Source organism: Anolis sagrei, chromosome 2 (genome assembly GCF_037176765.1).
Source record: "Anolis sagrei isolate rAnoSag1 chromosome 2, rAnoSag1.mat, whole genome shotgun sequence".
Lineage (NCBI taxonomy): Eukaryota > Metazoa > Chordata > Lepidosauria > Squamata > Dactyloidae > Anolis > Anolis sagrei.
The window spans coordinates 169,929,209-169,943,450 of record NC_090022.1 but is presented as its reverse complement, the minus strand read 5'-3'; the positions used below and the strand labels follow the sequence as shown (position 1 = coordinate 169,943,450).

At 47.8% G+C, this 14,242-nt stretch overlaps 2 protein-coding genes across 7 annotated transcripts in view; one reads left to right on the top strand and one right to left on the bottom strand.

The window, feature by feature from the left end:
- The window catches only part of PNPLA6 (patatin like phospholipase domain containing 6), a 79,347-nt gene extending 73,466 nt beyond the window's left edge, over positions 1–5,881 (bottom strand). For all 6 annotated transcript variants that reach the window (XM_067464091.1, XM_067464094.1, XM_067464093.1 and 3 more), the window contains exon 1: positions 5,788–5,881. The gene's annotated coding sequence lies outside the window, so the exon portion shown is untranslated. The remainder of the gene's footprint in view (positions 1–5,787) is intronic.
- LOC137096102 (uncharacterized) overlaps positions 1–14,242 on the top strand; it is a 234,386-nt gene that overhangs the window by 195,519 nt on the left and 24,625 nt on the right. The window contains exons 2-3 of the mRNA XM_067464104.1: positions 12,616–12,837; positions 12,939–13,012. Coding sequence (XP_067320205.1) covers positions 12,721–12,837; positions 12,939–13,012 — 191 coding nt within the window. The 5' untranslated portion in view covers positions 12,616–12,720. The remainder of the gene's footprint in view (positions 1–12,615; positions 12,838–12,938; positions 13,013–14,242) is intronic.

The following is a 14,242-nucleotide window of genomic DNA, read 5'->3' as shown; positions in this document are numbered from 1 at the left end:
AAGAGGAAGATATTCTGCAAATAAATCAGATACAAATCAAGCAGTCTGTAGAACCATTTTATCCCTAGTACATGTCAAGACAATGACTGGGAATTTATTTAACACCCATTCAACAGGCAGATCCAGGGGGGAAGATGGTAAAAACCACCCCATGATATTAAGAAATACAGCCCTGCCAGTTTCTGCTTGGAGCATGCAGATGCTGTGGAGCTGTTTTGAACCCCCAATTTTGGAAAAGGTGAAAATAAATTTTTAAAAAAGATGGTGATATGGTCCACAGAATCAGAACAAGTGAAAGAAAATATGATAAAATGAGCTAAGGACATAAAACGTTCAATAACAATGTCAGAATGGGAGGAGATATGGCAAAAGAATACACATATTCGATAGAACTCGAAGAGAATTGCTACAAATTGTTCTATAGGTGGTCCTTGACACCCGAAAAAATAGCAAAGTTCAGTACAGGTAAAATAAAAGGGAAATGCTGGAAATGCGACAAGCACACAGGTAACCTGATCCACATGTGGTGGAACTGTAAGAAAATTAAGAAATTCTGGTTCCAAATACATAAAGAAATTGGAAAAATCCTACCACAAAAATTCGACCTCAAACCGGAATACTTTCTTCTGGGGATTATAGACTTCCCAATGGATAAAAATTTGGATAAAATTTTCTTCCATTTAATTACAGCCGCAAGAATAACTCTAGCTAAAATGTGGAAATCTAAGGAAATACCTACAATAGAACAGTGGTTACTAAAAGTAATGGACACTATGAATATGGACATGCTCACCCAAAAACTGTCAGTCAATTCCCACAGAACCAACTGGAGAAAGGTTATAGAATACATTAAAGAGGAAAACATAGGAAGCTATGTTATCAAAACATAAACGAAACTCAATGGAACAATCTCTAAGAATCTGACGACGAAAACAGACAACAATGACTAAAATAAAAGGAATCCATATCCTGAGACAACCTGGAAGTGCTTTCTCGTTCTTTTTTTATTATTATTTACTTTTCCTTTACACTTGACTTAACTTTATTATAAATTCTCAAAATTTTAGATCTTTCCTATTCTCATATTGTTCTCACTCTTTTTATGTAACAAAGGAAAAATACTGTTATGTTGTGTTTTGAGGCCTTGGCCTTTGTAAGCCGCATCGAGTCTTTCGGGAGATGCTAGCGGGGTACAAATAAAGTTAATAATAATAATAATAATAATAATAATAATACTGCTATCACTATATTTATCTGCTCCTTTCTTATCTGCCCACCTCTCTTCTCAATAAAAAAATATTTTTTAAAAAAAGATGGTGATAATGGTGGAAGTAACTATTCTCCTCCAGAACATGTGCCAACCCCTGTCTTTATGTTTCTATTTTCTAAGTTAGCAACACATTGTCTAGCATGGATACTAAAGATAGAGCAAAGGGAAGAGCCCACTAACCTCCTCAATTTGAAGTTGGCATCCAGCTTCTTAGTTAATCTACACCATTCTCTCCTTAGGAGCATAGGTTACATTCCCCAAATAACTATGAAAACAGACAGGCTCCCACTAGAAATGACCTCCCACTATCACAGAACTCACCACTTTCTGCCCTGTTTCTTACCAGCAACCCACCTTACAATTGACTGAAACATCAGCCTGGTCCTTTTATGCTACAGCAAAACTCAATCCTTGTGAAGATGATCCTCTCTGTTTATACACAGATGACCTTGAGTTTGGCTCGCTGGAAGCACGTGTGGCTGGAATGGATCCAAGCTGTTAAGCAACCATAGGCTGCTTGAAATACCTGTGTTAAATACCTATTCCATTTGGGGTGGAAAAAGAGACCTGCAGAGCCTCATTGGGTGGCATTGGCCCAAAGCTTAGGAGTGGGCAGGGATTGGTTCACCTGGGTCCTCCTCTGGGGCTCAGAAACAACAGCTGTCCCTCTCTGACCCTTGTTCCAAAGTCTCCTCTTCTCAGCAACTCCCATCTTGTCCTTCCTGCTGTCCTCATCTGATCCCCTCTCAAGGCATCACTTCACATCAGGCCCTTGCAAGGAGCTTCTATGCAAACTGCTTGAACTCACACCAGACTTCATCTAACTTCATCCAACTGCGACCGTACCTCGTGAAGGCGGATCTGGCCAGGGTGGTCCATGCCTTAGTCACCTCTAGACTGGATTACTGTAATGCACTCTACGTGGGACTGCCCTTGAAAACGGCCCGAAAATTTCAGATGGTCTAATGGGCGGCAGCCAAGTTGTTAACTGGGGCTCCTTACAGAGAGCGGTCAACCCTCCTGTTCAAGGAACTCCACTGGCTGCCATTCATTTTCCGGACCCAATTCAAGGTGCAGATTCTTGCCTACAAAGCCATGAACTGTTTGGGACCCGCCTACCTTCGTGACCGCATCTCTGTATACAAACCCACACGATCTCTTCGATCATCTGGAGAGGCCCTGCTCATGCTCCCATCTGCATCGCAAGCGCGATTGGTGGGGACGAGAGAGAGGGCCTTTTCGGTGGTGGCCCCTTGACTCTGGAACTCACTCCCTAAGGACATCAGGCATGCCCCAACTTTGGCAGTCTTTAAGAGGACCTTGAAGACGTGGTTGTTCCAGTGTGCCTTCCCACAATAATGATCCCATAGCACTTCGTCCTCCAAAGCACTTTATATTGTTTTAGGTCTGCCCGTATGTCTGCCCACAACTGTCCCATCATTTCCGCCCATGTCCAGCATTATTTTTTAATCTTTTAATTTTAATTACATTTGGCCTACCCATAGATTTTAAAGTGTGTTGTCCTATTGATAATGCTTATGTTATTGTTTTATTGTTTTGTTGTTTTTAAACTGCTTGTATTGTTATTGTTATTGCTTGTATTGTTGTATTTTGGGCTCGGCCTCATGTAAGCCGCACCGAGTCCCCTGGGGATGGTAGTGGGCTATAAATAAAGTGTTATTATTATTATTATTATTATTATTATTATTATCTATGCTGGTGGCATAGATGAAGTCTGGTGTAAGTTCAAGCAGTTTACATAGAAGTGCCTTGCAGAGCTATGCTGCTATATAATGCAGTTTGAAATGTCATTGTATGGTAGTGTAGATGGAGCCAGAGAGCTCTCATGGCACAACCTGGCCTCTAGCTGATTACTTGTCCTGGCCAGTCCCATCATGGAGAAAGAAGAGGAACCTCTAAGATAGGTCTGCCTGTCTATCTATTTCTCTCATCTGTTGAAACGTCCTCTTCTACACAACTGTTAAAGGTGACTCTGGCAATCTTGGGAGCAATGGAAATGTGTAGCTCCACAAGATCCTTGAAGTACTAGAACTTTTCCCCCCAGAAGTTTCTAGGTATTATCATAGAATCATAGAGTTGGAAGAGACCTCATGAACCATCCAGTCCAACCCCTGCGAAGAAGCAGGAATATTGCATTCAAAGCACCCCTGACAGATGGCCATCCAGCCTCTGTTTAAAAGCTTCCAAAGAAGAAGCCTCCACCACACTCCGGGGCAGAGAGTTCCATTGCTGAACGGCTCTCAAGTCAGGAAATTCTTCCTCATGTTCAGATGGAATCTCCTTTCTTGTAGTTTGAAGCCATTGTTCTGCATCCTAGTCTCCAGGGAAGCAGAAAATAAGCTTGCTCCCTCATCCCTGTGATTTCCTCTCACATATTTATACATGGCCATCATCATGTCTCCTCTCAGCCTTCTCTTCTTCCGGCTAAACATTTTATTTATTTATTTATTTATTTATTTTTATTTATAATTCAAACTTATATGCCGCCACTCCCCTGGGGCTCGGAGTGGCTTACAAGAACAGGCTAAAATCTAACACAACTTAAAAACAATTTAAAACAATTTCAAAACAACAATATCAGAGATCAAAGACCTGTTGAAACAGATATGTCTTACACGCCCTGCGGAAAGCTGATAAGTCCCGTAAGGCACGAACTTCAGGTGGCAGAGTATTCCAGAGTGATGGTGCCACTGCTGTAAAGGCTCTGCATCTGGTTGCTGTTAGACGCAAGGTCTTGACATTGGGAATTTCCAATAGATCTTGGTCCTCAGAACGGAGGGATCTCTGGGGTTGGTAGGGGATGAGGCGGTCCCTCAGGTACATCGGCCCCAGACCATGCAAGGCCTTCATCACTTTGAAAGTGATCCGGTGCTCAATTGGTAACCAATGCAGCTGCAGTACGATTGGTGTTATGTGGCATCTCATCGGAATTCCTGCAAGAAGCTAAGCAGCTGCATTCTGTACCAACTTGAGCTTCCGGATCACCAACAGAGGAAGGACAATGTAGAGGGCATTACAGTAGTCCAGTCTTGAGATGACCGTGGCCTGGATCACCATAGCTAGGTCATCCCTGGACAGGTAGGGGGCCAGCCGTCTAGCCTGCCACAGATGAAAGAAGGCGGTTCTGCTAAAGGCAGAGACCTGGGCCTCCATCGTCAGCAGAGGGTCCAAAAGGACTCCCAGACTCTTTACCAATGATGACGGGCGTAGCGCCTCGCCATCCAGGGTAGGCAGCTGGATGTCCCCACTGCCCGGTTGACCCAGCCATAGGATCTCCGTCTTTGCTGGATTCACCCTCAACCTGCTGGCACGCAGCCATCCAGTAACGGCCTTGAGGCACTGATGAAAATAATCGGGTACAGAGTCTGGTCTGCCCTCCATCCTCAGCACCAGCTGAGTGTCATCAGCATACTGGTAACACTCCAGCCCAAAACCTCGAACCAGCTGAGCCCAGCTCTTTAAGCTGCTCCTCATAGGGCTTGTTCTTCAGACCCTTGATCATTTTAATCGCCCTCCTCTGGACACATCCCAGCTTGTCAATATCTCTCTTCAATTGCGGTGCCCAGAATTGGCCACAGTATTCCAGGTATGGTCTAACCAAGGCGGAATAGAGGGGTAGCATTACTTCCCTGGATCTGTTATTTAAAAAGTATGTGGCTGCTGCTTTTTGGTGGCTGGCAGCACCTTCTGAATTCATGGGTGCTGAAGTATCGCCCAGAACATTAAACAAATCAGCCAATGACTAGCATCAAAGCAAACAGGCAGCAAGGTAAGCAAAACACATCAAAATGCAACCTTCAAAGGACAGAACCAGGAAACCATACCAAATACGAGAGTTGGAAAATCAGGACAAAACATGTGTACAATTGAATAGCTCTGAGGAAAACTGAGCATCTCTTTTAGGGCTGTGAAAGTATCCTGTGCTGGCACCACAGTTCAAAACAGAAAAGCAGGGATTTGTGTACTAAATAGCGAGGACCAGCTTCCTCCATAACAGGGGACTCTCCTGATCTCTTGAAGGGCAACTGCCCTGTTCTGCTGGCCCAGCTGCCAGGAGCAGGGACCTCATTACACTACAGAATGGATCCACTTTAAATCTGGTGGCTGCCTCCTGCAGAATTCTGGGGTTTGTAGTTTAGAGAGGAGGCTTGAACAGCAAAGGGCAGAAACCGGATTCAAAGTGGATTCATTCTTTAGTTTGATGAAGTATCCAATCCCATCCTGAAGAGCCTTCGCCCAAGATTCTTTGGGGCTTCGTGGCCCCAAGGGCCAAAGGAGCAGAGAGGAGAGGATGCCTGAAAGGGGTGCCTGTCCTGCTGCTCCGTTGGCTGGCTCCCTCCCTCCCACAGGCTGACAGGGGCCTCATCCCCAAAACAAGGCGAGCAGCCCCCTCCCAGGTCACGCCTCCTGACGAGAAAGCACGCAGGCCCCTCACGGGTGCTGAGGGGGCGCCGCCGCCCCTTCCCTTCCCTCCTCGCCTCCCTCCTCAGTCTCACCCTCGGCGGCTCCTTCCCAGGCCATGGCTCGCCCTCTCTCGCACGCTCCCAGCTCCGCCGCCTGAGGAGCCCTGCCGCGTGACGTCATCCGGGCGCGTCACCGCACCGGGCTTCCAGGGGGCGGGGCCTGAGGGTCTCGCGCCTCCCTGCTGGGAGAATCAATGGAGTTGGCCGCTCAGGGCTTTGCAATCTTGCGGGTGTGGACTCTGTGGCAGAGATCGCTTGGCTGAAAGCCTTGCAAAACCACCTCTCCCAGAAATCCATAGCATTGAGCCCAAGGCAGTTCAGCCAAAGTCATGTTGTATTCATTGTGCAGTGTGGATCAGTCATGCCCCAACCAAGAAGTCAAGAAGCACTGCTTATCTATCAAGCAAAAAGTGGGTGCTGGAAATAGTATCGTAGGAAAGCTGATTGTCACAACCTCGAGATCACAACCAGACACAGCAGGCCCGTGGCCAGGATTTCGATTCGGGGGGGGGGGGGCTGAGACTGAGTGAGAGAGGGTCTACCATAGCAAACCTTTTGTATCCTTACACCAATACCCCCATGCATATGGGATATATTGATTATGCTGATTAGATCATGATATGAATAAACATAACAGTTTAAATAATGCACCTGTAAGGCCTTTTCGCAAACCACCATGAGAATTTCGGGGAGGCCTGAAGCCCCTCAAGCCCCCCCCCCCCCCCCCCCGCTACATGTCTGCAGACACAGTCACTGGCTATGGAACCAAACATTTGGACAATAGTACAGGGCTTTATTTATTTATGTGTTTGTTTGTTTGTTGTTCATTCGTTCAGTCGTCTCCGACTCTTCATGATCTCATGGACCAGCCCACACCAGAGCTCCCAGTCGGCTGTCACCACTTCCAGCTCCTTCAAGGTCAATCAAATGCTAATCAAGGTGATCAGTTGAAACATTCACACCTAGCTCCAACAGACAAGAGTCCTTTGTCTCACCCTGGTCATTCCACAGATATATAAACCCTTTTTAGGTCAGCCCACGCCAGAGCTCCCTGTCGGCCGTCACCACCCCCAGCTCCTTCAAGGTCAGTTCAGTCACTTCAAGGGTGCCATCCATCCATCCATCTTGCCCTTGGTCGGCCCCTCTTCCTTTTACCTTCCACTTTCCCCAGCATGTCTTCTCTAAGCTTCACTGTCTCCTCATGATGTGGCCAAAGTATTTCAACTTTGTCTCTAGTATCCTTCCCTCCAATGAGCAGTCGGGCTTTATTTCCTGGAGGATGGACTGGTTGGATCTTCTCGCAGTCCAAGGCACTCTCAGAACTTTCCTCCAGCACCACAGCTCAAAAGCACCGATCTTCCTTCGCTCAGCCTTCCCTAAGGTCCAGCTCTCACATCCATAGGTTACTATAGGGAATACCATGGCTTTGACTAGGCGGATCTTTGTTGCCAGTGTGATGTCTCTACTCTTTACTATTTTATCGAGATTGGACATTGCTCTCCTCCCAAGAAGTAAGCGTCTTCTGATTTCCTGGCCACAGTCTGCATCTGCAGTAATCTTTGCACCTAGAAATACAAAGTCTGTCACGGCCTTCACGTTTTCTCCCTCTATTTCCCAGTTGTCAATAATTCTTGTTGCCATAATCTTGGTTTTTTTATGTTTAGCTGCAGCCCAGCTTTTGCACTTTCTTCTTTCACCTTGATTAGAAGGCTCCTCAGCTCCTCCTCGCTTTCGGCCATCAGAGTGGTGTCATCTGCATATCTGAGGTTGTTAATGTTTCTTCCAGCAATCTTAACCCCAGCCTTGCATTCATCAAGCCCCACACATCGCATGATGTGTTCTGCATACAAGTTTAAAAGGTTGGGTGAGAGTATGCAATCTTGCCGTACGCCTTTCCCAATCTTGAACCAGTCTGTTGTTCCGTGGTCGGTTTTTACTGTTGCTACTTGGTCCTTGTACAGATTAATGTATTGTCGAAAGCTTTCATGGCTGGAATCACTCAGTTCTTGTGGGTTTTTTCGGGCTATATGGCCATGTTACATGGTCATATAGCCCAAAAAACCCACAAGAACTTGTACAGATTCCTCAGGAGAGAGACAAGGTGGCTTGGTATGCCCATCCCACCAAGAACTTGCCACAATTTATTTATTTATTAACAACATTTATATGCCGCCCTTCTCACCCTGAAGTAAAAAGTAAATCTGTTCTAGAGGCATTTTCTCCTGACGTTTCGCCTGCATCTATGGCAAGCATCCTCAGAGGTAGAGAGGTCTGTTGGAACTAGGAAAAAGAGTTTATATATCTGTTGAATGACCAGGGTGGGACAAAGGACTTTTGTCTGTTGGAGCTAGGTGTGAATGTTTCAACTGACCACCTTGATTAGCATTTGATTGCCTGGCAGTGCCTGGAGCAATCTTTAGTTGGGAGGTGATTAGATGTTTTTGTTTGTTTCCTCTCTGTTGTTGTGCTGTTCTAATTTTAGAGTTTTTTAAAATACTCGTAGCCAGATTTTGTTCATTTTCATGGTTTCCAACTTTCTGTTGAAATTGTCCACATGCTTGTGGATTTCGTGTTTGTATACAAACTATCTACAGACCCACCAAGAAAATCCAAAAAATGCTTCTTTCAGCAAAGGACAAGAGGGATCCTCTCACTTCTGCAGGAGTCTACCATATACCATGCAGATGTGGACAAGTCTACATAGGGACCACCAAAAGCAGATTTCCCAAACACGAATCAAGGAACATGAAAGGCACTGCAGACTACTTCAACCAGAGAAGTCAGCCATATCAGAGCACCTGATGAACCAACCTGGACACAGCATATTATTTGAGAACACGGAAATGCTGGATCACTCCAACAACCACCATGTCAGACTACACAGAGAAGCCATTGAAGTCCTCTTTGTCCTACTGTCTCCAAGTACCTCAATGTCTATAATAAAAACATGTTTCTTTTTCTCAACTGTTATATCTGGTCTTTTATGTGGTAGGTGTTTATCTGTTTGTATTCTAAACTCCTCTAATATTTTTGCATCTTTGTTTTCTGTGGTCTTTTCCGGCTTGTGGTCATACCAGGTTTTCCTGCAGGGTAGGTCATACCTCTGGCAAAAGTTCCAGTACACCATTGCTGCTAGACTGATGTGACGTTCCATATACGTAATCAGTCTGGGCTATTTTCTTGCAACCGTCACTGATGTGCCACCCACAGGGCAATATTTGATGAATATTTCCTTCTTGCTCAACCTTCAGAACTGCTTCTTCGCAAGGCACACTGGATAGAGGTCTCTGGGAGTTCCAGTTTGCCAGAAGCTGACCTCAGAATCACCTAGTCAGTGAAACATTTTTTTTAAAGTGTGATTTTTATTTGCAATTTTCCACTTCCACAGGGGTCTTGTGCCCCTAAACTCCACAAACGTGGAGAGCTGATTGATTGTTATTAATATTAATACAGGTATACAGGAATGATTTCTTGGTTACCACTAGATGGTAGTAGCCCAAAGTGTAGGTAATATCTACCCAAAAGCAGAGTCAGACCAGATTAATACTTGAATGGGAGGCTGCCAATGAATAGTAGATACTGCAGGCTATATTTCAGAGGAAGGAACCGGCAAAACGACCTTTGAATATAACTTGCCTAAGAAAACTGTAACATTTATGAAGTTGTCATAATTTGACAGATGACACCTTCATTGTTGTTTATTTGCTCAGTCGCTTCCGACTCTTCGTGACTTCATGGACCAGCCCACGCCAGAGCTCCCTGTCAGCCATCGCCACCCCCAGCTCCTTCAAGGTCAATCCAGTCACTTCAAGGATGCCATCCATTGGTCGGCCTCTCTTCCTTTTTCCTTCCATTTTCCCCAGCATCATTGTCTTCTCTAAGCCTTCCTTTGTTCTCATGATGTGGCCAAAGTACTTCATCTTTGCCTCTACTATTCTTCCCTCCAATGAGCAGTCGGGCTTTATTTCCTGAAGTATGGCCTGGTTGGATCTTCTGGCGGTCCAAGGCGCTCTCAGAACTTTCCTCCAACAACAATATATTGCAGGAATAGAGTTCACACAGATGAAGGCCAGTTTGAAGTTCACAAAAATACATCCTGAAGTTTTTTTTAAAAAAAAAGCTTTGCAAAATCAACTTGATGATATGTTTGCATTGGGAGACCCAAAATGCTCAAATACATTTTCAGCTCCATGCTGACCAGGGCAGGTTTTTGCATACCTTGATTTTTAAAAAATAGATGAGCAAACCAGAAAGCTCCAGCAAATCAGCTGCTATGCCTTCCACCAAAGTGCCTCTGTTGCAACATGGAGGCCAAAGAGTCAATAGTTTCATGAAGCTCTAATGGGGACAATTATCCTTTGCTTGAACGTAGCTGAGACATAGCTCACTCAGGGCCCTTCCACACACCTATTTAACCCAGAATATCAAGACAGATAATCCATAATATCTGCGTTTAATAATAATAATAATAATAATAATACGAGGGGTATTTTTTATGTTGACAGGACTGCTGCTTTCAGAAAGTCTACAAGGCTGTTTATTAAATATCGGAAGGATGCCAATGGCCTTCCTGTGTCATCTCAACATCTATCATCATGGGTTGTCTCGACAATCTGTTTGGCTTATCAGCTGGCCCGCAGGGATCCTCCTCCACAGCTGAAGGGCCATTCCACGAGATCAGTGTCCACGTCGGTGGTGTTCATGAAAAGTGTCTCCTTGGATGCTGTCTGCTGTGCTGCAACCTGATCGACCCGTTTACCTTTGTGTCACATTATAAGATGGATGTCGCTTCCAAGAAGGATGCAGTCCTCTTCTCAGCGGTGGCATGACACCCGCCGTCCAAGGTCAGTAGCTTGTTAATCTACCACATGTATGATTCACAGGGACCACGACAGAGAATTATAGGTTGCTTACCTGTAACCGTAGTTCCCTGAGTGGTGACCTGTGAATTCGTACATTCCCACCCGTCCTCCCCTCTTGTCATGCCTCCTTGTTCTGGCTGCTTTGCGGCGTGAGAGAACTGAGAGGCTGGGGCCCGCCCACTGGGAATTTATGGTGCCAGAGAGAAGTTGGCAGGGCTTCAATTAATCTGTTATTTTATCTCTCTAGAAGGTTCCGAAATTGCTCTGCGCAGGCGCAGGAATACCACATGTACGAATTCACAGGTGACCACTCAGGGAAATACGGTTACAGGTAAGCAACCTATAATTCTTGGGTCCCAAAGCAGCCAAACAGTGGCCAAAGTGTCCTTGGAAGATGTCCCCAAGGGCTGGGCTTTGTCTTCCCTCCCTCCCTCCTTCCTTCCTGGGAGGGTCCAAGGCCGCCTTGCAGCCTCTGGCCTTGGGAAGTACCAGGGAGCCTCCAGAGCCAGAGGGAGAGGCCCCTTCCTCCCAGAAGAGGAGCCAAGGGGGCCTCCGCCTGGGGTTTGAGAGCAGCGTTTCTCATCCTGGGTGTTGGGAGGTTTTGGAGGGATTTCCCAAGACCATCAGGAAACATATATGTCTGATGGCCTTAGGAACCCCTTCGGCAGAGAAGACTGAAGACCTCTCAGCGTGTCCTTTTTTCCTTTTTGGAAATAGATGGCGAATCCTCCCACCAAAAGCCCTCCTCCACTGTGATTGTCCAGCTTCTCAGCCAAAGGGAAGGCTGTTTCTGAGATTTCAAGCAGGGGAGGGGAGAGCAGGCATGCTTGGCACATGGTAGCGTGGTGTGCATGTGTGGGAGAGCATGTGAGGCAGGAGGGAGGCTCGCAACAGCAAGTCCCTTCAAGGCATGAGAGTTCTGTGTGGGAAATTTGTCCCAATCCTAGCGTTGGTGGGGTTCAGAATGCTCTTTGAGTGTAGGTGAACTATAAATCCCAGTAACTACAACTCCCAAATGTCAAGTTTGGTCCAGATCTATCATTGTTTGAGTCCACAGTGTTCTTTGGATGTAGGTGAACTACAACTCCAAAACTCAGGGTCAATGCCCACCAAACCCGTCCACTATTTTCTTTTGGTCGTGGGAGTTCTGTGTGCCAAGTTTGGTTCAATTCCATCATTATTGTAGTTCAGAATGCTCTTTGATTGTAGGTATACTATAATTCCCAGCAACTGCAACTCCCAAATGACAGAATCAACCCCAGTATTCAACTTTGGGTGTATCGGATATTTGTGCCAAATTTGGTCCAGTGATATCCTGCACAGCAGATATTTTAATTACGTTTCATAACAGTAGCCAAATTACAGTTATGAAGTAGCAACAAAAATAATGTGATGTTTGGGGGTCACAACATGAAGAACTGTATTAAGGGGTCACGGCATTAGGAAGGTTATAGGGCCCCGTGGCCTCTGAGTTCGGCCTTCCAAGGCGGAGGAGCGGAAAAGGGAAGACGTGCAGGGCCACCCTCCCTTCCTTCCTTCCTTCCTTCCTTCCTGCCTGCCTGCCTGCCATCCCTCCTTCCTTCCTTCCTTCCTTCCTTACTTCCTTCCTTCCTTCCTGCCTGCCTGCCTGCCTGCCATCCCTCCTTCCTTCCTTCCTTCCTTCCTTCCTGCCTGCCTGCCTGCCTGCCATCCCTCCTTCCTTCCTTCCTTCCTTCCTTCCTCCCTTCCTCCCTCCCTCCCTCCCTGCCTCCCTCCCTCCCTCCCTCCCTCCCTTCCTCCCTACCTTCCTTCCTTCCTTCCTTCCTTCCTGCCTGCCTGCCTGCCTGCCTGCCATCCCTCCTTCCTTCCTTCCTTCCTTCCTTCCTTCCTTCCTTCCTCCCTCCCTCCCTGCCTCCCTCCCTCCCTCCCTCCCCTCCCTCCCTCCCTCCCTCCCTTCCTTCCTTCCTTCCTTCCTTCCTTCCTTCCTGCTCCAGGCTGGTGGTTGTTTTCATTTGAAAAGGTTCCAGGTTCCAGGTCGGAATTGTTTACCTGGTTGCCATGGAGACCAGGGGTTGGAACGGACCTCACGTCAGTTGGCCCTGCCATTGCCTTCCTGGATGCCAAGATGGGCAGAGGGCTCTCCAGGCAGCTCCAGCAGGGGCCGCCCCCCACAGAGGACGCTCCAGCCCAGGACCCTCCGCGCGCCCCCCTCAGGATGGCCTCGCACACGTCATGGTTCAGGGTGAGGGCCACGCTCCCCTCCCGCTCCCCTTGGGGCCCCTTTGGGGACAGCCCTGTTCTGGCGCCAAGGGCCCCCTTCATGGCCTCCCTTTGCTTTTGCAGAAGGTCAGGACGAGGCACCCACATCGCCGCGTGGGCCCCGAAAACACAGAGGATGTTCCTGTGGCTCCTCCAAGGTAAGCCCCGGGCCCCCAATTCCCTCCAGGGGTCCCCCTCTCTCCCCCAAGAGAAGACCTGGCCCAAGAGGGAAAGGGTCCCCAGGAGAGGAGCAGCCTGCCTTCTCCCTTTGGCTCCCAAGTCCACTCTCAGGGAGTCCCTTTGCGGGTAGAGAGAATTTGTATGTGGGTGGGGATTGGCCAGGGGGATTGTGAGGTGAGGGGAAATTTGCATATGGGAGGTGATTGGCCAAGGGAGGCAGAAGAGGGAGGGGCCCCTGGGAAGGAGGGGGATATGCAAAGTTTGGCAAGGGGGGAATGTGAGGTAGAGGGGAAATTTGCATATGGGAGGTGATTGGCCAAGGGAGGCAGAAGAGGGAGGGGCCCCTGGGCGGGAGGGGGGATATGCAAAGTTTGGCAAGGGGGGATTGTGAGGTGAGTGGAAATTTGCATATGGGAGGTGATTGGCCAAGGGAGGCAGAAGAGGGAGGGGCCCCTGGGAGGGAGGGGGGATATGCAAAGTTTGGCAAAGGGGATTGTGAGGTAGAGGGGAAATTTGCATATGGGAGGTGATTGGCCAAAGGAGAGGGAGGAAGGAGGGGCCCCTGGGAGGGAGGGAGATATGCAAAATTTGGCAAGGGGGGATTGTGAGGTAGAGGGGAAATTTGCATATGGGAGGTGATTGGCCAAGGGAGAGAGAGGAGGGAGGGGCCCCTGGGAGGTAGGGGGATATGCAAAGTTTGGCAAGGGGGGGATTGTGAGGTGAGGGGAAATTTGCATATGGGAGGTGATTGGCCGAAGGAGGGGGAGGAAGGAAGGGCCCCTACGAGGGAGGGGGGATATGCAAAGTTTCGCAAGGGGGGATTGTGAGGTGAGTGGAAATTTGCATATGGGAGGTGATTGGCCAAGGGAGGCAGAAGAGGGAGGGGCCCCTGGGAAGGAGGGGGGATATGCAAAGTTTGGCAAGGGGGGATTGTGAGGTAGAGGGGAAATTTACATATGGGAAGTGATTGGCCAAGGGAGGCAGAAGAGGGAGGGGCCCCTGGGAAGGAGGGGGGATATGCAAAGTTTGGTAAGGGGGGGATTGTGAGGTGAGTGGAAATTTGCATATGGGAGGTGATTGGCCAAGGGAGGCAGAAGAGGAAGGGGCCCCTGGGAAGGAGGGGGGATATGCAAAGTTTGGCAAGGGGGATTGTGAGGTGAGTGGAAATTTGCATATGGGAGGTGATTGGCCAAGGGAGGCCGAAGAGG